At 37.7% G+C, this 25175-nt stretch overlaps 1 protein-coding gene across 3 annotated transcripts in view; it reads right to left on the bottom strand.

Annotated features, from left to right (window-relative positions):
- The window catches only part of ddr2a (discoidin domain receptor tyrosine kinase 2a), a 51641-nt gene that overhangs the window by 22193 nt on the left and 4273 nt on the right, over nucleotides 1–25175 (bottom strand). For 2 of the 3 annotated variants that reach the window (XM_042482525.1, XM_042482532.1), the window contains exon 3: nucleotides 7766–7874. In XM_042482525.1, coding sequence (XP_042338459.1) covers nucleotides 7766–7847 — 82 coding nt within the window. In that variant the 5' untranslated portion in view covers nucleotides 7848–7874. Of the gene's footprint in view, nucleotides 1–5565; nucleotides 5619–7765; nucleotides 7875–25175 lie in introns of those variants that run through there. The other variant, XM_042482537.1, reaches the window with a different exon arrangement.

The following is a 25175-nucleotide window of genomic DNA, read 5'->3' as shown; positions in this document are numbered from 1 at the left end:
ATCCACTTTTGTCATCCCAGAAGTTATTAATCCACTGAGGGAAATAGTTTTGTTCCAGCAGCAACATAAGAGAGCAGCAGCTGAATAAAATATTTGTTAAAAGTAATGCAAATTTAAATACAAAGGAAAGCACTTAGCATAGAATAAAATGGAAGAATAAAATAAATACTAATAATAATGAAGATATGTACAGTGTGTACAGAGAACAAACACAAAAAAAGACAAAAAGATTAAAAAGAGCAATAAAAAAGAAAAAAAAAGTGCAAATAAGTGTGCAAAAAGTTTGTAGAAAAATAAGTTCTGTTTTTTTGTACCCTTCTGGTAGTGCATCTCACCACACAGCTGCTTTTAGGCATTTTGCTTTTGGTTACTAACAGATGGAAATGACAGGAGGCATCTTGACGCAAAGCACAGTTAATGCAGAGCCATGCAGCTGTGTGTCTCTACAATGTTTACCCGTGATGTGTTAAAACATAGCACCGTAGTAGCACAAGTATAAAAAGCTTTAACACCAGAGGAAGATTTCTTCTCTCATTCATTCATACAAGGTTTACTCTAAACATCCTCGCAGGAAGAAGCCCACACAATCACAGTCCTGCTCGATATTTGGCTGCTCTGCACAGGCCTGTGCTCATGTCCACACCTCCTCCCCCCTCCACAGTGAAATAAAGTTCGCCCACTCACGAGTAAAATGGGAAAGACAGGGATGGTATAACTCCATTGCTTGGGAATTTTAAACAGGGGAAAGTTGGCATCACTCAACATCTCGGCTCTACTAAATTCAGCCATGAATATTTCCAGACTGTGGAAAAATGAATCTCTTCTCAATGCAGCAGAACTAAAGCATTAGGCAGAATTACGGGTGGATATATCCTGCTTCCATATATTAGAGCAGGTTGAGATTTAAGCTTTAAGTGACACTAAAGGTGATTTTTCAAAAAATAATAATCCTGGGTGGTTTTTGAGTGAAGAAATCCCTCGGGTCAGATGACAGATGCAAAACTTTGTCGTTAACGGTGAACTTGTTGAACTTTGATCAGATGCACAAACAGTCCTTTCCATGACTTATGAGTGGTCAGATACTGGGAAACACACCACACACACATATACACACAAGTGCCGGGGAGAAAGACAGAGCCTATTTCAATGGACTTTCCTGCTGTCAGAATGTCTGGTATGCATTAGCCACAGACTCCAGTGGGATAGCTCGATCCACAGTATGCGTGTGCATGCGGGTATATGCATGCGAGCAGAGCAGGCACACAAACACACATGCACACACACTCACAAAAACACAGTAAGATGAGAGACAAGCACAGAAAGTCACTCCCACAAGGGTCAAAAACTCAAATGCTTAATTAAGTGTAGTTGAGAAGATGCCTCATAAAATATTTGGAGTAAGTTTTGGAGCTGAATGATTCTGTAGGAAATGTTTTTAAGCATCCTTATGTTCCACTCACATCTGGTTAAATAGGTCAGAAATGTAACCATTAATATAAATATATATATATCTATATATATGTGTGTGTGTAAGGAGACATGAAAGTAACCACAGCATGCACACACTACTTAAATCTCTTTCTATAAACACTCTGTGATCTCTATCTCGCTCACTCTCTATTTCTTTCTTCGCTTTTTAAGACTCCTGATAAAACTTTCCGCTCTCTCTTTTATTTTGTTAACTCTGGCACATGAAGGACAAATAGGGAAAGCCAGGTTTTGAGTGTGTGTGTATTTGTATAGCAAACATGTTTAACATTTAATGAACAGGGGTAACTAATAGTAATTTATTTTTCATGACATTTCAACGTGTCAAAATGTCAGGTTGTTATGTTAGTGTTGAGTCGACTTCTTGCACGAAACAAGTATCCAATACGGATAATGTGCTTTTTACAAGTACAAGTATCAACACAGTAAAATATGTACATATCCGTTATCGTGATGAAGGAAAATCCTCATTTTGGGAGCTGTGTTCAGTCAATTACTCTTGTGATAAAAAAATTACCTGAAGCTCAATTCTGAGATGATTCTGTAAATCATTTTCTAATAAATATTAATTATAGCAGCATCTGATCAGCACATATATATTTCAGGTTTTTATAATAACCTCTGATTTGGCCCCACCCATTTTTTGTATACATACATTATGTTGTGGATATGTCAACTTGGAATTGTAAAACATCAAAACTGTATTATATATACTTGTTATTGGTTTGAATAGACGTCAGTGGTAAAAGCTGATTAGTTGTAACTGAGCTACAATGAGCATATCCACATGTAACAAATTAACTGTGGACACCAAGCATTAAGATTCTGACTCATGAAAAATGAATTGTAGATAAATAAATTGGAATTGCTTCGAATAAAAATACATTTTTGGCTTGAAATTCTAACTAGTATAAAAGCAATCCTGGTTATCTATAATTCCTGTTACCACTTCTGACTATTAAATGTTCAAAGGGCTTGCCACAGTATTTGTGCATGCTTGTGCAGCTCGCTCTGTGAAAATGGAAATGTTTTAAAGTTTCTGCTTTAGAAAAGAACTGCTGTTGAACATAACTTTTTGTTTGTTTTTCTCTTGAAAAATGTAATGTTTGTACTTTTGATTCAGCAGCGGCCTGTCAGCACGACCTCATGTTTGTTTTTATTCTTACAGTCACAAAAAGAAATTGGATTTACAGTTGTGTAAGAGTGTGGAAAATAATGTCGAAAGTTTTATTCTGAAAGTGGAAGTGGGGTGGAGTGAGGCAGGAGGATGTGGAAGTGATGGGGCGTTTTTTCCACTGTTATTTCGTTCTTTTTAAACACTGGTTGGCAGAGTGAGGTCAGTGTGACCTGTAAACTCTGTGTTGAACCTTTCTGACAAAAACCAGCATTAATGACTGTTTAGATGTGAGCGCATGACGTTCATTATCCTTTCAACAATAGAGAAAACTCAGCGTGATGACAGAAGCTCAGAGACTGAAGTCATAAACAGGAGCCAGATCAGAGTTTTTACTGGCAAATATCTGCAGTATTTCTACTATTTCAACAATAACCCCAAACCTCTCTTTGGTTCCTATTCGACTTTGTCTCTGCCCACGAAATGTTGCTACTCCATTTTCTAGTTAAAAAATTATTGGTCTTTTCATTGACATCACAAAAACCACCCGTACAGCGGAGGGAGAGCTGGAGAAAGGCGTGCATGCTGGGATCAAAGAGGCCAAACCAGAGAGAGGGGACCACATGGCTCCCACAAAGCAGCACTTATCCAAAATCGGAATCAGTCGCAGTCTGGACTCGACTCGAGCACCAAACCCCACGAACACTACCCAAAACTCACAAAACTCGTTTTACAGCGTTCACAAACTCCCAAATGTGATCTCATCTCAGTCGGAGACATGAATACTGCCGAACAGTATTAGGACAGAGCATCAATGAAAAAAATGAGAGGAGGAAGATTTTGTTAAATTTTTGTATCATGAGAATAAAATGAATTTAGACAATAAAGTCATACTTTTAGTATTCGTGCCAGGGGTAAGGAAAAAGTGTCCAAGTGTCCATAGCCAAAAATGCACCCAGGGTGTACATGGCCAGCGTGGTTATTTATACTCCAGGTGTCTATTCTTGTGTGTGCACACCAGGATGCTCAGGTTGAGACTTATTTCATTAATATTTTAACATTTATTTTGTCTATATGCTATATAATTTTCTACTTGTTTTTGTTATATATGAGTATTCATGTATATATGTATAGTATGGAAATGCTGTTAATTGTATCCTTACATTAATTGTATTTTTTACTCATAAAATGTATACTTATATTAAAATTAATTCTGCATGGTAACATTATAATTAATATTTTTTTAAAGTGCACCTGTCTCATCCTCTGCTAATGAGCACAAGATGATTAAAATGAAAGAGTTGATGGGGATTTTGAACAGAACGAATCCAATGAAGCAATATGCAAAACGCACAGTTCACTCCTTCTTTTGTATCTAACGTAAGCTGTTAATAAAATAAGTGTCAACCTGAGCATCCTGGTGAACGCTGGAAGTTTAAGTGATTCATGTGTTACCCTGCACCCAGTAGAGAGGCATGGCTGTGCACGGGGTTTAGTATACAGTCAGTGTACATTCAGCAGATTTAAACATCCTAAAAACATCCAGCAAGTCTAAAAATATTAAACCAACATTGACTCACACAGGAAGTAAACTGCAGTCTCTTGTATGAAAGTCTGCTGCGACCACGTCTTAATATGCCCACAGACTGTGTCACTCTTATGTCGCCTGACTTTCTGGCACGTTTCTGAGTTTTTCTTGTGAATTTTCTAATTAACTCTAAGAGAATATCAGAGATCGGCTACTACTAGCACTAACCATGACCTTTTTTTCCCCTAATCCTAACCTTAACATACCAATGTGATGAATAGCCAATCACAGCACGCAGTGGGGTCCGTGATAATGTGCTGCTGGGATATGTGTAAACAGCTGAATATCTGCAGCATGACTGTTCTCATCCTGGTGCACAGACGCTGCCAGAAGGAAGGTTTGTTTTTTGTTATTTTAAGATCAAAATGTTGAGATAAAGTCAACTCGTCTGGTCTACCAAATTGAGTCTTGTGACAGACTACAAACAGTACGTCCTCTGTGTACTGCATACAGGTGTAACCATCGACACCCGTGCATCTGTTCATCGCTGGCTATTTAAGTTTACAAGAATGGGGCCACCTCATCCAAGTTTGTGTGATATTTCCTTCTGAGAGGATGCAATATTCGACACAGTCTCTACAAAGTGTCAATACTTACACGTGGTGTTTATGCACTCAAAGAAATAGAAAATAATTTTGTTGTTACTAAAACTGATTCTGAAGCAAAATATCACAAATTCACCTAAACGAGACATTTGTAGAAGCAGCCATTTGTGCTATTGCTCGTTGTTTCATTCATTCTTGAAGTTTGAAGTTAGGTTTGACGACATTTATTTTCAAAATTTCAATTACATTCTTTGAAACGCTATTTCAGTTTTATTCTTGACATTTTGACTTTATTCTTGCGATACAAAAAGTGAAAAAATCAAATCTTGAATTCTTCTTTTTTCATATATATGCCTGGCACTAATGATGTATTTTTAACCCTGTTATGGACATTTCAACTTTTTTAACAGTTTCAGAACTTAAGGTACTTCATATATTGCATTAATGGTAATTTAAGTTAACTGTTAATTATTTACACATTTAAATGCTATCATCAGTAGCTGTAAAACAGTTTCAATAATCTGCTGAATCTAACTCAGTCTGCGTCCTCCTAGCTTCTGCTTGGTTAGTTCAGTGACATGTGACCAGGAACAGGGCAGTTTTGTTGTAAAGATGATGAAAGTTATTTGTCTTTATCCTGCTTTTTCTTCTTAATAATAGTGATCCAACCAGCACACATGAACCTTTGTTTCACCTCATGCAACAACAAAAAAAATCTTCCTCCTCTCATTTCCCCCCTTATGTCTGGCCCTAAAAATCCATCGTGTAATATAGACACCTAAATCACAGCTCAGAAAAATGCAGTTTGGCTTCAGTGAGGCGGCACAGACCTGGGTTGACCTGGGATGTGACGGCTCCTAACAGGTAGAGGAGGATGAGCAGGAGGAAGATTTTTTTTTGTTGTTGCATGAGGTGAAACAAAGGTTCATGTGTGCTGGTTGGATCACTATTATTAAGAAGAAACAGCAGGATAAAAGTGTCCAAGTGTTCGTAGCCAAAAATGCACCCAGGGTGTACATGGCCAGCGTGGTTATTTATACTCCAGGTGTCTATTCTTGTGTGTGCACACCAGGATGCTCAGGTTGAGACTTATTTCATTAATATTTTAACATTTATTTTGTCGATATGCTATATAATTTTTTTCTATTTGTTTTTTTGTTATATATGAGTATTCATGAATTTTGTATGTATAGTATGGAATGCTGTTAATTGTATCCTTACATTAATTGTATTTTTTACTCATAAAATGTATATTTATATTAAAATTAATTCTGCATGGTAACATTATAGTTAATATATTTTTTTAAAGTGCACCTGTCTCATCCTCTGCTAATGAGCACAAGATGATTAAAATGAAAGAGTTGATGGGGATTTTGAACAGAACGAATCCAATGAAGCAATATGCAAAACGCACAGTTCACTCCTTCTTTTGTATCTAACGTAAGCTGTTAATAAAATAAGTGTCAACCTGAGCATCCTGGTGAACGCTGGAAGTTTAAGTGATTCATGTGTTACCCTGCACCCAGTAGAGAGGCATGGCTGTGCACGGGGTTTAGTATACAGTCAGTGTACATTCAGCAGATTTAAACATCCTAAAAACATCCAGCAAGTCTAAAAATATTAAACCAACATTGACTCACACAGGAAGTAAACTGCAGTCTCTTGTATGAAAGTCTGCTGCGACCACGTCTTAATACGCCCACAGACTGTGTCACTCTTATGTCGCCTGACTTTCTGGCACGTTTCTGAGTTTTTCTTGTGAATTTTCTAATTAACTCTAAGAGAGAATATCAGAGATCGGCTAGTACTAGCACTAACCATGACCTTTTTTTCCCCTAATCCTAACCTTAACATACCAATGTGATGAATAGCCAATCACAGCACGCAGTGGGGTCCGTGATAATGTGCTGCTGGGATATGTGTAAACAGCTGAATATCTGCAGCATGACTGTTCTCATCCTGGTGCACAGACGCTGCCAGAAGGAAGGTTTGTTTTTTGTTATTTTAAGATCAAAATGTTGAGATAAAGTCAACTCGTCTGGTCTACCAAATTGAGTCTTGTGACAGACTACAAACAGTACGTCCTCTGTGTACTCCATACAGGTGTAACCATCGACACCCGTGCATCTGTTCATCGCTGGCTATTTAAGTTTACAAGAATGGGGCCACCTCATCCAAGTTTGTGTGATATTTCCTTCTGAGAGGATGCAATATTCAACACAGTCTCTACAAAGTGTAATACTTACACGTGGTGTTTATGCACTCAAAGAAATAGAAAATTATTTTGTTGTTACTAAAACTGATTCTGAAGCAAAATATCACAAATTCACCTAAACGAGACATTTGTAGAAGCAGCCGTTTGTGCTATTGCTCGTTGTTTCATTCATTCTTGAAGTTTGAAGTTAGGTTTGACGACATTTATTTTCAAAATTTCAATTACATTCTTTGAAACGCTATTTCAGTTTTATTCTTGACATTTTGACTTTATTCTTGCGATACAAAAAGTGAAAAAATCAAATCTTGAATTCTTCTTTTTTCATATATATGCCTGGCACTAATGATGTATTTGTAACCCTGTTATGGACATTTCAACTTTTTTAACAGTTTCAGAACTTAAGGTACTTCATATATTGCATTAATGGTAATTTAAGTTAACTGTTAATTATTTACACATTTAAATGCTATCATCAGTAGCTGTAAAACAGTTTCAATAATCTGCTGAATCTAACTCAGTCTGCGTCCTCCTAGCTTCTGCTTGCTTGGTTAGTTCAGTGACATGTGACCAGGGAACAGGGAGGTTTTGTTGTAAATATGATGAAAGTTATCCGTCTTTATCCTGCTGTTTCTTCTTAATAATAGTGATCCAACCAGCACACATGAACCTTTGTTTCACCTCATGCAACAACAAAAAAAAATCTTCCTCCTCTCATTTCCCCCCTTATGTCTGGCCCTAAAAATCCATAGTGTAATATAGACACCTAAATCACAGCTCAGAAAAATGCAGTTTGGCTTCAGTGAGGCGGCACAGACCTGGGTTGACCTGGGATGTGACGGCTCCTAACAGGTAGAGGAGGATGAGCAGGAGGAAGTGAACGTCCCGCAGGTGCTTCATCCCCAAACACAGAGACAGGCTTCCAATCTGAAAGACAAGACGGACACAGCAGGTTACAAAAATATGCAAAAAATTGTTTGATATATAATTTAGTTATTCAAAAACGTGCAATTCTTCACATGTCAATTATCTCCATGTGCAATTAGTGTACATTTTTCTATATATAATAATTCCCACCAAACTGGAATTTCCATTTATTTTTTTTTTTTTTTTTCTGAGACCATTTTTGTTGGGACATTGCAATTTTATTTTATTTACGTTACTCTTTTTTGCACCTTGTTTTTTTTATTATCTAACATTTTAATATTTTAATATTTGTAATTATTTTTTACTACTGTATTGTTCCTTCGCTGCTTATACTTGTTCATACCTCATAGCTGCTGTAACATTGTAAGGGACTAATAAAGGATTATCTTATCTTATCTTATTATCTTATCTTATCTTAATTCAACCACAAGGCAGTGGACAATAGCTCAGTCACATGAGGAACAAATTGTATTTTATATTCCCTCCTCTGTATTCATGGGAACCAAACATTTGTTTGCATATACAAGCAGAAAATGGGAGTTTAATTGGAAGCATGTTTTTATTCCACTCAATAAAAAACACAATAATTCCCACCAAACTGGAATTTCCATTTATTTTGTGCTTTATCACTCTGTGAGAGAAGGCCTGTTAAATTCTAACAGTGGTGATATTTCAAAATCAACCACACAAGACAGAAAAGTCACAGTTCATATGCAATTAAAATGAAGCTTTTTAAAAATAATTTCACATATTACACACTAATTGTAGGAACAAATGATGAATGAATGAATGAAGGAGGAAGGGGAGACAGAGACGCTGAGACTCTGAGTCACAGACATGACTTCAGCCGGACAGACACAGCGCCAACAAGCCGCCTCCAACTGACCACTTAGCAGCTCTTAGCAGAGCAAAACAACCAGTTTCAGCTCGTTTCTGTCTGCATTTCATTTATGATGTGACTTCACAAATGTAGATTTAAAAGAAAAAAAGACAAACAAGGACACACATACACTCATGCTAAGTGAACATATAACTTTGTCATTTTAATTTTCACAATGGGACAGGGATGTGTTCAGTTTTCACCAACATTAGCAAAATCTTCCACATACTTTGCTTCCTTTAAACAGCTTGGTGTGGTTATCTGATCACGGCTGAGTTAACTCTTCGGAGAAACCAGCTGGGGCACTTTTACTGCTTCTTAAAGTCTCTGTTATGTAACCGAGTTTTATTGTTCGCACAATGTTATTAATCACGTCTTATGTAACAAAACTGCGCAGTAAATGAGACACTTTGATGTTAGTAGAGGGAAAATCGAGAAATTAAGTGTTAATTTTTCAGTTAAAGGGCGGGTCTATGTGCATTCTTTTCCGTGGTTTTCAAATGGAAACTCAACCCTTACCAAAAAAAGCGGTGATGTAGCTTACAGTGCTGATCCCCCCACACACGCCACTCTCTAACAGTGTATGGATCAAAGAATTAAACTTTGAAATGACCACGCTATAAGATATGTTCAATAAAAACTATGTGGAATATCCTGTATATGTGCAATATATCTTGAGTCTGTGCTCAAAGAATGGACGCATTACAGCAAACAATTCAGTGGGCCACTTCACAAGGACTGCACCCAAAGCCCTGGTGTGCTCCAGTATTTTCTTTGGTCGCAGTCCTTGTGAAGTGGCCCATTGAACAGTCTTAACCCTTTAACGGGCATTGTAACCACACAGGTGACATTTTTTATGATCAAACTGCTTTTCTAAAAGCTTGGCAAAATCCAATTTCATTTTTTTCAGATGTTTATAGATGATAACAATGACTTTTTTTTTCACTGTATATTTGGCAGATTTTTTGCTACAGTATATTCATTTTTATTTGTATCTATATCAATGTCAATGACTTTTTACAATGTATTATACATGGAAAAAAAATCTTATAAATTGATACATTTTCTTAACCTATTCTATGGTCTATAATATACATTTTTTTGCAAATGCATCTCTTAGTGTGACTGTTAAAGAGTTAAATGTGTCCTCTTGTGTGTTAAGTTTCTGTTTGCTATGTGTACCACTGGAGACACCTAATTTCTTTGTCCAGCTGTGCAATGGCAATTAAGGTATTTATTGACTGAAAGTGAGAAAAGGGTTAACTTGGAAGATTTGAGCTTTGAGGTGGAACTTGATGCTATCAAACCTTTAACTAACCAGGTGAAGACACACTGAGATTCAATGTAAAACCACATTTGTACTGTATAACATCATTAATAGATCCAAAGTTATTGTATCACATACAGTTAGATGGTGTTTGGCACATTCCCAGTTTGGAGAAGCAGACTGGACTACTTGGTCACAGAAGCTAAACAACTTACTGCTGTGGACGCCATGTTAAATTGACGCCGAAAGTCACACAACAATGAAAAATTAACTAACTGATCAGCAGCAGTGGTAACTAGTGACTCCTTGTCTTCTGCATACTAAAATGAATGTTTCTGTCAAAGGAGTCTGGTGGCTGTGGATGGGAGCAGCAGCAAAATGTATTTTAACCTCCTAAAAACAGGACCACCTTAAAAAAAATAATCAACATCAGCTTAGTGTACCCTGTGTTAATGTTATTTTACCTTTGCCCGCTGTCAGACTGTGATTTCGGACAGGGAACTGAAGCCGTTATCTATGGTCTCCTCAAAGCCACCAGACTCCATTGACAGAAACACTATTTTTTACAGCACAGGGGAGTTGCTGGTTTATCAAAAACTGAATTTTTTAGTTTGTTTGTATAATTGTGTGACTTTATAACAGAACTAACATGGTGTCAACACCAGTACATGGGTTTTTATGTAGCAATAATCGTGCAGAAATCTACATCAAGTGGGAAAATGTTTTTAGAAGGGCCTGGGATTATAGCATTTTGAGGCTAAAACAAACATGCTTCGAAGCAATTTGAATTTTCATATTTGAATACATCAGAAACAGTACTAGAAAGCAAAACCCCAAATATATCATAGAGCCACCCTATAAGTTTTCCAATACTTGTGTTTTTTTAGCCCCTATCTAATGATCTTGTATTTTTATTTTAGTGCAGGCGACAGGCTTTGTGCTTTAACTCCAATGTAAATACTAAAAGACCATCAATAAAGCAGGGTTATCTAAACCCAATTACACATGACACAAAACAAAACTGCCAGAGCGCTGTGGGAATTTTCATACATCTCTGTGTGTGTGTGTATCAGACATTTCCTGGTCTTCGACATCAGCCAAAGACAACATTTTTCTGACGTTTCCCTGTTGAAATAACAGAAGGATCAGCAGTACGCCACACAGAGCTGCAGAGCTCCAGTCTGGTCAATGGGACAAAATTAGACTATAGCACAGGCCTCCATTCACATAATGTTCAATCTACGACTTTATTCCTAAAATATCATCTCTATGCTGCTTTATCGTGATTTATGCTCCACAGGGGGTCTCCACCAGCAGTTACTTTGTCTGCTAACGCTCCAAACCTCCGTCCATATCAGCCTCTGACATACAGTATATCAAGTGCAGGTTCACAAATGCTGCGATGGGAAACAAACCCAGACCTGTTGATTTTGAGCTCAATCCAACATTTACTCTATTTTTGTCCAGCAGGTTTGAAAATACTTGATATTGAAGAATGATATCCTCACCTTGAATTGGAAAATATGAAAAATTACTTGTAAAGCGCTGATGTTTTTTTCCCCAGTCTCTTGAATTAAAAGCAAAAGTGGACTTTTAAAGCAGTCCTGTAGTAAAAAATGACCTCAAACTTATCTCGTGCGACCAGCGTTGACGGTCCACCCACTGAATTTTGTGACACTAATTAAGGTCTGACTTGCCTCTTTCATTGTGCCTTAACACATAATCTCATTGCTTTTCTAACTTCCATTTCCTCCGGCTTCAGATTACAGTCACTTCCCTCTAAGACGCCTTCGCTAAGCTTAACTCCTCTCAGCTTTTCATAGCTAATGAAACACAAACACCTGATGGCTTGTGTGCATTTGGAAGTCAAAAAATGTGTTTACCATGTGCTGGAGAACTTTTATGTAAAGGCTGCTTGTGCTGCTTCGGGGAGGAGAACTGACCTCTGGTACGTTTGGAGACTCTCAAAGGACCATAATGGTGTGTTTGCATGTTTTAGCCCATTTACTGCAAATCACATACATTTGACATTAATGCTCACGGTTTTCCAAAGCATGCTAAAACTGGGGATGTGGGTCAATTTTTGGTCTACAGAGGAATATATCCCAAACTATTGGATTTTCAGAAAATATAGCATACACACACACATGGTTCCCCGAGTACAAATACTGCACTTTAAGACTAATATCAGCATAACTCATTATCATGCTTTTGTTAACACATTTACATGTTAACGTAGAAGAGCTGAACTTCACAAATGATAGTAGAAGATGATGAATGTTAATTCAAGCTTTGCAGAGTTCAAACCTTTTGAACCACCAAGTCTGATGACATACAGCTGAGCCAAACAGGATGAGTCTGAGATGGACTAAACTGGCGCCCATACTAAAAATACATGTTTAAAAAAAGAACATGGTCTTCTCTCATCTTCCATGTTTTCCGTGTTTCTCATGTGGGTTTTTTTTTTAGGGTTACACGGTTTTGCTCCAACATCAGCTTTAACAAACTAAGGTAACAAAGACAAACACAAAGCAAACATAAGCTGAGTAATAGAAAAGGGAAATTTTCCGAAGTCTGGGATAATTTCTCTCCATTTATTAAGAGCTCCTGACATTTGTATATACGGGCGCATGTGTTAAATGTTTGTCATTATAGGCTGTCTTTCTATTCTTGTTTTGTTTGTTTTGATTTAGCTGCTGTGCTACAAACAAATCTGCCAAAAAATAAGATTTCTAATTATTAACTGTGATATTTTACCTATTCCAAGTAAAATTGGGGTCTCGCAATGTTGATTTTAATACTGCATTGACATGGTAGGAAAAAACGCTTTTATCAATTTTAAATGTGATGGTGGTCTTTGAAAAGTATTAGGCTGTAAATACCAAATCCAAGCCGCTCTTAATATTTGAATACTTTGAGTACATGCTAAGTTGAGTGCACAGTGGGTTAAAATGTGAAAATGTATCGGTTGTATTGGTATCTGCTCTTCTGGATCCAGCCTTGTTCTCTGTACCTGTATGAGGTGAGCAGCTGTTATTCGACCACTGGTGTCTGTTATAGTAACATCAGATCAGTCAGAAGTGCAGCAGAGTAACAGGCACAGGTTCACAGTTCTGGAAACTTCTCTCCGATCTCGTCTTACAGGAACACAGCAGGAAAAATTTATTCATGCCCTATCTCGGCTTCAAAAAGTGGCAACTCCGGGATTTTTTCCTTTTCACTTTCAAAGACATATTTAAAGCTTTTCAAGGGAAAAACATGTAATAATCGTATGAAAGCATTGTCAGATCATCTGATGGTTTAAATCTGACCTTACTATGTATAAATTTCAAAAAGTGTCAATAGCATTTTATTCATTATGCACAAACTTTAGTTTTTCCACACGTAAGTTGTCTTATTTCACAATAAACTTCATTACGTCAAGTACGTGCAACTTTATATTTAAAGAGTGGACACTGCTTTTTAAGATTCATTTCCACAGCTACAGCTTGTAGTATTTTTCTGACATGAAAACACATACAGTTAGGATAAAAAAGAGAAATGTGGAGATTGGAGACAGAGGACCACAATGAGGACCAGCTGCACAAACCCTTCAGTAGTGAATTTGTTCTCTCAGCTCCTGAGAGACAGAGCAGGAAAAAGACAGGAGATCTAGGTCACATAGAGCAGAATATCCCACCTGTATGTAAGAGCAGAGCAGATAGATACACAGTGGGTTTGACTTCTGGGCCCTCGTTATTTAGCATACAGAAGCACATGCTATGGGCCAGTGACGCTGACGTAATGCTCCAGTTTTTTACTGGAAAAATAAATCCTCTCATGCACAGTATGTCTGGCATTTTACTGCTAATTAAACAATTCATTCAGCAACGACCAGCAGACATTAACAGGCAAAGTTTGGTTTGGATATTGCTGGTCTGAGGTAAAGTCTGCTCTATGTAGTAACCATGGCGCCCAGGTAAACTGGGTCCACCTACTTTTAGACAAGTGTTGAGCTCACACTTTGCTAACTAACAAACTGGTGCAACCAGTCCAACATAAACTGGAGGAGGCTGCAGTGGGAAACGGAGGGGACGAGATGATGGAGAACTACAATGTGTGTCTGGGTTTTGGTTAGGAGGTGGACTGGTGGAGGCATGTATTCGACGCAGATGCATGTCCATAAACCCCATCCCAGTCATGCCATTGTCAGGAGGAGTGGGTTTTTTCTCAAAGTGAGGTCCAGAGCGCTAAAGAAATCTCCTGTTTTTAGTGAGACTAATATTGTATTACCTAATTTATATCCCCCTTTAAATAGTTGTATTTATGCACCTCATTTTGCAAAACACAAAAAGACACCCATGGTCTGATGTGATTGTGTATTTAAGGTTACCCTCTCACTTGTTTTTAGTCTGGGCCCTGAGGATTTTGTCCTTAGTACTAATAACAGGGTTCTCACACATTTTCTTGGACAAAAATTCAAAACTTTTCCATGGCTTTTCAAGGACGTATAATATATATATTTTTTTGCCCTACTTATCCACAGGCTTAATCTCAGCTGGCTGACATGTGAGATGTATTTATTTATTATTTATTTGAATTTAATAATTGAGTTTGTGCATCTGTTATTGGCATCTTGTTTAATGTGTAACAATTTCATCACACACAACAAAGTTCCATGACTCTTCCAAAGCTTACGACGATTTTCACTAATTCCATGACTTTTTCAGGCCTGGAAAATGTGATTGTGAAACTGCATGGCTTTTTCCAGGTTTTCCATGACTGTGAGGACCCTGTAATAAGCAAATGTAAGGATGCTAAAATGCAAAATTAAGATAGTGAACATAGTAAACAGTTAATCTAATACTTAACATCAGCATTGGCTGTCTTCACAACCACACACTAAGATACTATTATTACCAAGTATAATAAAACTGAGTATATAGGGCATTCTGACCACATATCTTATGGTATGTCGATTTTTGTGTAGGCTATGCAAGAATTAACTAGATGTATATTTGATTCGCGAGAATTTCTCTGTATGTGACATTGTGACATTTTTTGAACATAGTCAACCGCCCTAAAATGCGCTGCATGTCTTCAGGCTGCGCAATGGCAGAATAATTAACCACTGGATAAAATATTATACGAAAGATGGCGAGTGACTTTAATATACAGTTAATAGGAAAAACATGAGAGCTTACGTATAAAATGTGATAAAAATGACAATCAACACTAAAATATTTAATCATTATAATGTGCCATAAATTAATACAAGAAAATTTAAATGACATATAAGAGGTAATGTTGATTTGCATTTGTGATAAACAGTTGTCATTAAATGGTAGCTCGTTGCGGTAACATTGTAGATATAGCCATGTGATGCAGACGCATTGAGTATACTTCAGTGTGAACAGTCTGCTAGCAATGGCAAACTTAATCGTTAATTTAGTAGGCAGTGTGCAGTGCATGATTGGGTTTGTAGTATGCAGTACTTCAGCACAGCCTCACAGAGCCATTTCATTTAAGATCTAAATTTATCCTGACATGAAAAAAATCTAAACTGACTCGGATGTCATATCTTTCATGCAGCTAACCTTCACAAAAGTCACCACATCACAGCTCACTCCGGGGTCACACTTATAGAAATAAACCAAAGTCAGGTCCACCGACACTTCGAAAAGCTTTCAGAAAAGGAACGCAAATAAACTTGAGCTCAAGGTGTACAAAGCAATCAAAACAAGCTCCTTTACAGTAGAGAAGCATGTTTGACACATTTCAAAGGTCCGAGGGAGCATTTTCTCATTAAACACAAATCAAAGTGTTACACATTGCTCTGAAAAAGCAGATCCAAACTTCTATAGCGCAAAGTAAGAAGATAACATGACACAGAGAGAATAAAAAAAAGAAGAAAATAAAAAATATTACTTCACCAGTTTGTTAGACGTAACAGACGTAACAGAGCGCTGTTAGGTCCTAACTTCACTGTGCTGTACCTCCAGACTATATGTTCTAAATGTCTGGGCAGTAACTCATAAAGGAAAGTTGGCCTCATAAAGCCCTACATATTTCACTGAGGGACATAAAAATAGACATTTTGTCCCTCCGTTAATATGAAATTTTAGCCATGATGTGGTGTGTAGAGGCCCCTGAGCAAAGCGTCTTTAGAGAGCCCCCTCATTCTGACTTTAGAAATATATCTGCATAATGTGTCACTATAAACTATTGACACGTTATAAAATGTGCTACCAAAGGTCAAAGACCCAGATCATGTATTTCTATGTATTTCATACAACACTATATAATATTGAAGCGTAAAATGTCAACCCAGCCACCAGGATAAATGTTGGTATTGTATGTTATTGCATACCACAGGTATGTTACATTTGTATGTTTCATATGTAGCTGATATATTGAAACTTAACATTTCTTCAAGCTTCAACTGTTTATTTTATGTTGTGACATTTAAATACCCAGTTTGGTCAGTACAAACAGGGCTGGAAATGTAGCACCAGTTGGTAAAAAGCAAAACTCTTTTGTTGCAAAAAAAACATAGCTAGAAATGTCCCACCTACCAACATAGCTGGATGTGTCCCAAACTATGGTTTAAAAAACACCCACTTTTTCACTATAAATATGACTGAATATATATCCCAAACTTCAGCTGTTGCAATAAAGGCTGAATATTTCCCAAACTAAAAATATAAAAATAAAAATACAAAAAAATTAATAATAATAACAGTAATAACAGTAATAACAATAATAATAATAACAATAATAAATAATAATAATAATAATAATAATAATAATAATAATAAAATAATAATAATAATAATAATAAATCAATATCAATAATAAATATATCAATATATATATCATATACATGCTATCTGACTTGAGTCATATGTAGAAAACAAATGTGACACTCTGTGGTTTGCAGAAACGTACCATGCCAACATCTTATTCTGGAAACTGGGCTGTAAATGTACACACATATCTCCTGTGCCCAGTGAACTTTGACCACTCTGGGCCTCACCCTCACTGAGGCTCCATTAGTAATCACTTCTTGGTAAACAGAAACACATCATAAGCTTAAATGGGATGCATATGTGTGTGTACATTTTAAAAATAAACATGAAGCCAATCTTTAGAGGCAAAACACATTTTAAAAACAATTGGACCTACTTTTCTATATCTCAAAATCTTTTAATAACTAACAGCATGTTATAGCATGACTGCCTTTACAGTGCTGTTACTTTCTCCCAGAGGATCCCATGTGAAAACAAAACCATATGTGGTAAATGTTACTGAATGTGGCAGCAAATTACTGTATCTACTGTACCAGTGGGAGTTATGGCATATCGTTTTACATTAAACATGATATCCAGCATGTCAGTTACTCACCTAGACTAATATCTGTCCGTAGATGTTATCACAGATATGCTGAAGTGCTCAATCACAGCACTTTTCAGACGGGACAGAACAAACTCTGACTGGATCTTTGTTTGAATTTAGACAAGTTATTACAAACACAAATTTTGACAAGCAGAAAGCAGAGTTTATTGTGTCAACTTGGAGCACAAAGTTCATGAATAGACTATTCACTGGAATTTCTTCTTCTGGTGGGAAAAAAGTGCGTGCCCGTTAATATCAGCTCCCTCTTGGCTAGTTCAGGAAGTGGTGAAGGCCAGATACTCCCCTCAGAAACTAACGAGTTCTGCAGTGTACTGTACCAACATTTTTGAACAAAGGGACAAATTTCATGCACTGGAGATTCACCAAGAAGTTTCCAAATTTGTATACTTGACAGGAAAGATCATAAACTATTTTTGCAACTGCAAATCTCGCAAACGTCCACCTCTTCTTGACTTACAACCCAGAAACACTCTCATGCATTCAGTAAGAGCTCACTGCCATATCCTCTGGCTGTTTTATTTTGTTTTCCCAGGCTTTCTTGTTTACATAAATAAATCAGATTTTCTTTGGAGGGTCGAGCCCAGCACACGGAGTAACATTGGTGTACCACCAGGTTCCTGCACCCTGGGAAAGCCTGCAAAGTCAACACGCAGGTTAACCTGGCTCTGTTCCCTGCCTCTGTCTGTATCACATACACACACAAACACACAGAGATGTGTCAACACTTTGGGGATTTACATGAGCCTCGGGAGAGGAGGGAGCAACCAACTGAGGCTCAAGAGGGTCCAAAAAACTTAATGCCTCATCAACCATCAACCAAAGTCTGTCTGAGAGGTCAGACGCTACAAAGAGGATCACATCTCCTCATCCATAATCACAGTGCTCACGCACAGGTCGTAGTTTCTGTTAAATTGTACATCAGATGTGAAATGTAATTACAATAGTTTCACATAATTTTAAAAACAATGTGACAAGTTAATTTCAAGTTAAACATCTTATGTTAAACATGTTATATTAAAATACTGTTTGATGAGTTTTAGCTTTGTCATCTACCCACAACATCGACTTGATGAATGTAAATTATAATCACTCCAGTGTATTTTTCTGGCTACACTGCATTGATTGTGAACAGTCTGCAGTCCATCATTGTAGTCGTAAAGCCAATTTATGTTTTTTCAACTCTACAAGACTAAAAGAGTCCACAGACATGCTAGCAGCTCTGTGAGGCTGTACTTAAGCACAACAATGATTTGAAGCTGAATGCTAACTTCAGGATGTTAACATGCTCGTAAAAAGTTTCAAATTCTTAATGACAATTCTGTGCACAACAATTACAGAGAAGCAGTTGTTGGTATTGAAAATCTTAGATCTCAGGCACCCTCCAACAATGCTCATTAAATATGTAAAAAAAAAAAAAAAAAAGAAAGAAAATTCTTCAAGTGATAAAGTGAATCTAAAAAGGTGCTATACAAGAATAAAGCAGAAAATAAAATTGTAAATTTGTGGTAGACATCAGTACAGTACTTGTAAAATCAATTAACTGAACATAAACAGGAATGTGGTAAATGTATCTGCATCAGGGTTTCCCACACATTCATTTACTTGTGGCTGCCTGCCACGATTAAAACATCTGCCACCACAAATAGATTTTCTACTTTTGAAGCTGGACCATTTATTAGAAGTGCTGTTGAAATATATAAATATCAGTCAACTATCCATTGCACCATACTCTTGGAGCGCAGAGTGACTCTGGGCACAGATGGAGCAGCAGAACATCAGGTGCAGTGAAATGAAACTTAACCATTCATTCAGCTGGTTCTCAAAGTTTGCATTCACTAGCAGCAGCAGCAGCAGCTCCTCTCATCCAGCGATCTGATCACTTCTGCATGGATCGACAGACTGATTATCCACCCTATAAGTCACAAACTGCTGAAGAAGAAAAAAAGGAACTCTGTCTGCGCTGCAATCCGCAAAAATCAGATTAGAGAGGGGACACAAAATGATACAAAGGGACACATGCATTTAAAAAGTTCGCTATCGTCTCTACCTAACTCTATCTATCCGGTGCCATAAATTTATTGCATGGGGCATTCGAGGGCCTGGCGGTAAAGACCTGTACCCTATAACCACAACATCTTCTGGTCAGTTACAGATGAGGAAGTTTGAGTCTTCCCGAAAAAGTACCGTCCATGTTAAATAAACAATGATTGATGGCAAACATTCTTATATGACCTGCCAAAGACAGAGCAAGTTTTGCTTGCACAAATATCACGACCAGCTTTTCTCAGGTCAGATCTATTCCCTAAATCCAGACATTATGCCTGTGTTTCATAGCTATAAACTGCATATACGGTATGTAAAAGGGTGTGTTTATGTGCACTGTTGGTGCTGGGCCTGATTGCTATACAGTGTGCCCGTATGCTGCGCACCGTAACCATCCACATGTGCTTTCTATTATATCCTCCTGTTTCTCCCTGAAGGCTGTAACACAGCATCACAGATATTTTATTTTTATGGGAATGCATGAAATCCGAATCACATTTCCCAATCAGACCCAGGTGGAACCATGTAAACACACTGCAGTAAAATCCGAGAATGAGACGTACGGACGTGCATGCAGGCCTACGCACACACATACATATACACACAGATACGTGCAATTAAATTTTCTTGAGTGGAAAAGAAAACTGCACAGAAAACAATCAGCTATTGTCTGGGTTAGATGTGACACCTGGGGAGAAATGTTCCACACTGCATTCTTAATTGTAGGATATCTTACACCACATATGCACATGTAATGTTACACAAGGCAGATTTTGAGTCCTGCTCCACGATAAACGGGTTGAAAATAAGAACCTGCTGCGTAAGCAATAGTTTTACAGTAACATGAAACCAAAAGCAGAGAAGTTAAGGTCATCTACTGCTTCACAGGCTGGACTGCAGTTATTCAAATCCATCTGCTGAATCTTAAAATGAAGCACAGTTTTGACATTTGTCTTTAACACTGCATCTGCTTTTGTTGATGTTCAATAGTATATAGCCGGAAAAAACCTGCTGCAGCTCCTCTCTCATGTGCCATTAGAGACCTGTTAGTCGCCTGAGGGCATGAACTATTCACACTTGTGTGCATGCGCTCATAAAAGCTGCCAGCTGATGCTTAAGTGGCCGCAAGGGAGAAAGAAAGTGAGAAACTGTAGGAGAGACTGTCGACCTCCATAGTCCACCAAATATTTTATCTACCTGCAAAATCTACGAAATATTTCAAAAAAGACTAATAACTGTTCATTGTGAATATCATGCAATGACAAGGGTTGTGTTTATTATGTAAGGAGAGTAGCCTAAAAATCTCTGACTGGAAATCCATTTTGATTGAATATCCAGGCCCTGAACTTTACAGCTACACTGTCAGATTGGAAAAACACCAGTGAACGCCAAGAAGCTCTTTTTTTTTTCCATTTCCACCGTTAAAGCAGAGGTCCATCCCCTGCACGCTGCTTCAATCAGGAGCCTTTGTGCATTCAGCTAAGACGAGAAGCGATTTCTTCAATTTCAACAGAGAATAGTACACCTGTACTCTTAAAACTATGCATGTAATTACTTAACAAATACCAGCACCCCATTATAATGTGCATTCACCACATTTTAAACGAAGTGAAGGATCTTCTGTTCTATTCCGTTCCGCTCTATTGTGAGGTGTAAAAGCATTATCAACCAAATGTGTTTAATGTGAGTAATATTTTACTGTTGTAGCTGGGTGCTGTAATGCTGGTTTAAACTAATTTATATACTCTAGAGTATTTTAGTCCCGCAGTTCTCAAACTAAGGGTCAGGCTCCCTTAAAGGGGTCAAAATATGAATTAACAGGGTCGTAAGTAGGGAAGAAAAACAATACTGCCAAAAACACATCATCCTGGTTGGAAATTTCATTGGATATAAGAAGCCTCATTTTTGCAGTCTGGAGATTTTATGGACAGTTAATGGAGAAATTCGAACATTTGAATTGATGCAACAGCAGCTGGAGGATATTTATGGATGTAAAAATGCGATTGGATTGGACTGAATATTTTTACTGTATTTAGTGCGACTGGACGTTTACCAATGTATCAGGACCATTTTTGTTGGAATATTATCGATAAGTGGATTGTGATAAGGTTTCATGGTTGAGTTATAGGTTTAGTTTTTGTTTTTTGGTCGACTAACAGAGGCATTTTTTGTCCCTGCTGTGGTATTTGTATCTTCAAATGGTCTGTATCAATCGAATTGCAAGAATCTTAGCTTGCTAACAGTATGTCATATGGGGAACCACTTAAACGCAGCAGATGCCCTCAGATTGCTAAAAGTTTCTGGGGAAATGCTTTTTGGTGGAAAAGCTAACAAAACCTACAGACATCTGAAACGTGACAAAAATGGGCCCCTGATGGACACTGCTGCGACATGCTCAATAGGTTGCTTTGTTGCTGATGGGAGTGGCTTATGGAAGGACGAATGATTAACTGTTCATGCCGGATGGCAAAAAGGGACAACGCATGGGATCATGCACACACATGGTCACAGCTATTGCAAATTCGCACTTGTTTTGTTGAAGGTCACAAGCCAAAAAGTATGTGTTTTATACTGTCTTTACTGTTTTGTGCGATTTGTCGACTGTAAACAGAATTGCCCTTTTGGGATAAATAAAATTGTTTTCATCTTTATCTTTAAAAAGTATGAAAAGTGTATTTTCTAAGCTTATCATGTGCTTTTAATGTGAAATCTCAATCTGAGAAGCAAATGTCAGATAAATGGTAAATTGACTGCAGTTATATAGTGCTAGTCTAGTCTAAGCGACCCCTAAAAGCACTTTCAACACAAGCACCATTTGCCCAGATATTCATGTACTGGTGGACGAGGCTACCATACAAGGTGCCACCTGCTCATCAGATAAAGATCCACACACACACACACTGATGGTACAACCACTGGGAGCAATTTGTGGTTCAGTATCTTTTCTAAGGACACTCCAACCTGTAGACTGTTCTCGGACGACCACACTTCTTAGACAACCACTTTAATTCCTGCGCCACAGATGTGGAAAAGTGGGCAAAGTACAATAGCCCTTTTTTCCCTTTAAAATGTAGTGAAAATATCTAAAAATTGTACTCAAGTACAGTTCTTGGTTTGATATACATTTTCTACCACTGCTAACATATAATTTCCCTCCATAAACATCCAAATAAAAAGCAACAGTACAGATAGTAAGAGTTCTATAAAAAGGCCGATGTTGTGCGTACAGCCTGATACGTCAGCAGTGACAACTCATTCACTGCCCAGGCTGTCATTTGTACACAGCGGCAGCCTGCAGCACGTCACAAGGTCCCTTTGATGTTGAAATATTACCTCAGATCTTCCCTGACAGCCTGTAATTAGTGAAGACAGGGGGAAGTGAGAGACTGCGAGGTGGACGGACAAACAGACAAACAAAAAGAGACTGCATCTTGTAAAAAGTAGCGAGAGAATGAGGAATGACTGAGGCCACATGTGCAAACACAGAGGAGGACTTAGGCATTGTTGATGTGTACGTGCATCCATGTTCAGGCTCCTCTACAATTATTTGGTTTTTGGCGATTTGAGCAGCCTTCTCTCTGTAGTCTGGATCAAAGCAGCAACTTCATATAAACTTCATTAATTATTCCACAGCAGAAAATATCTCAGAGGAAATGTCATTTTTGTCATATCTCGGCGCAGACCTCAAGTCGGAGCCAAACAAGCAATTTGAGCTCAGAAATAAGAGGGATAAACGCAGCCTGCTTTAGGCTACGAGTAACCTAATCCCCCTCAAAAAGTAGGTGATGAGTGGGGTGCTGGTTTGGGCAGGGTCGAAGTTCAAGCACGTGCGGGATGCAAAGTCAACAGCGTGGTATTTAAAGGATGATGTTCCCTGAAATGCCGCTATTTATACCAAATTACAGCATGCACGTCAGCTCGCGAGTGCACAGCTGGTTTCCTCTTGCCAGGGGCATTGATTGAAAACACTTCCAATCAAACGACGTCTGCGTCGAGTTACAGCTAAGCTAAGTAAGCAGCGGGTGTCTCCAGCGCAGTGTTTTGAATGTGGGGTTGAAATTACAGCCTTTGCTGTGGTGTGTGATTAGGGTCTGTATGTGAGGATGTCAGTCAGCCTCCGAACTCTGGAGGGACGGGCTGCTAATTGAAATGACATGTCAGAAAGATGCAGTGATAACACACGCCTAATGTGGTTATTCTATCCTCTCTCTAACTATCTGTGCCTTAAAAAGTGTGTTTTAGCTAATTAGCCTATACTATATGTGTGTGTGTGCATCAGATATCAAATTACAGCCGGATAATGGAGTGGTGGCGTTTGATCAAATCCCCCTCAAACGTTGTCTCCTGCTCTGTTTTCCATCTGTCTGGACAAATAAAAAACACCAACTGTGAGTACATTATCCACTCCCGTCTAACATCAACCACAGGCATTTTCATATATTTCCCTGTCTTGAGCAATAACTCCTCCATTCGGCTTTGACAAAAAGCTTATTTACGCCGTTAAAGATAGTTTCCTATTTATTTTTCATGTCAAAAGAGCAACAAAAAGAAATTAAAGGAAAAATCCACGCCCGAATGCTCTTGTACTGTCATAAATCGGCAGTCCGTTGTGATCAGTGCATTCCCAAACTTAATTTGTGGTCAACTTTTGAAATTTCACTTTTTTGTTTTCCTCAGCTTGCTTTGTGTCCTTGGGCTTCCATTACTTCTTTGTTCCCTAAAATTTGGTGCTGCACAGAGAAAAAATCTGCACTTGGGTGAAGAGAGTAGAGCTGATAGCATCTGAACAAGAGTAATTAAGAGTTTAAATCATAATTTCTCATGGCTCTGTGCTGCATTCTGCTTAACCAACTGTGGATACTGAACATGAATAATGGACATTTCTAAACAAATGACAGTGGTTTACTACTGATGTTTTACATAGCTAGAGACAATACTACAATATTGTAAAGAAGGAAAATTACGTTTCGTGCCTTGTTCAAACCATACTAAAAATGGTTTGGGGTGTTTAAGCATTTTGAAAGAATATTTCACACCCAGATGATCAATTGTGTACCAGTTACTCACCCTGTGTCATGTTGAATTCAGGAAGAAAACATTTGCATGTGTCTATGATGAAAGTATAATCCAAAAAAGGTGTGCATTCATGATGAATTGGAGTAAAAGCGTGCCACGTTTGACAACAGCTTAACTGTATCAAAACATTTATAAACTCTCACACAGCTCGTGCAGTATGATCGAAGTTTTGTTTATCTAGTCTTATGCTCAGTATTTTTTGTTAAATACATGCATTTTCCCTAAAATTTTACTATTTAAAACATCCACATAAACAGTGTCAGGCATGGACGAGTGGTGCGCCTACACTGCTTATGCAGAATGTTTTAAATAGTAAGGTTTTAGGGAAAATAAACATATTGTAAAGTACTGAGCACAAGACTGGATAAACAAGACTTAGATTATACTGCATGAGTTGTGTGACAGTTTGTAAATGAGGGTTTTGATATAATTTTGTTGTTGAATCCAATCCCCCATAACTTCAATTCATCAGGAATTTGATATAAAAAGAATTGTATTTAGAAATTTAGCATAACACTGGATGGGTAATTGAGGTAGAATCATCATTTTGTGAATAATTAATTATGAATGAATAATTCCTTTTCTTTCTCTTTAAATGACAGCTCTAAAACACTTATTAGCAGTTTCATGTAGTCTGAAC

The sequence above is a fragment of the Plectropomus leopardus genome, chromosome 3 (assembly GCF_008729295.1).
Source record: "Plectropomus leopardus isolate mb chromosome 3, YSFRI_Pleo_2.0, whole genome shotgun sequence".
NCBI lineage: Eukaryota > Metazoa > Chordata > Actinopteri > Perciformes > Serranidae > Plectropomus > Plectropomus leopardus.
Note: the sequence above shows the minus strand (reverse complement) of the source record. Positions and strands in the feature narration are given on the sequence as shown.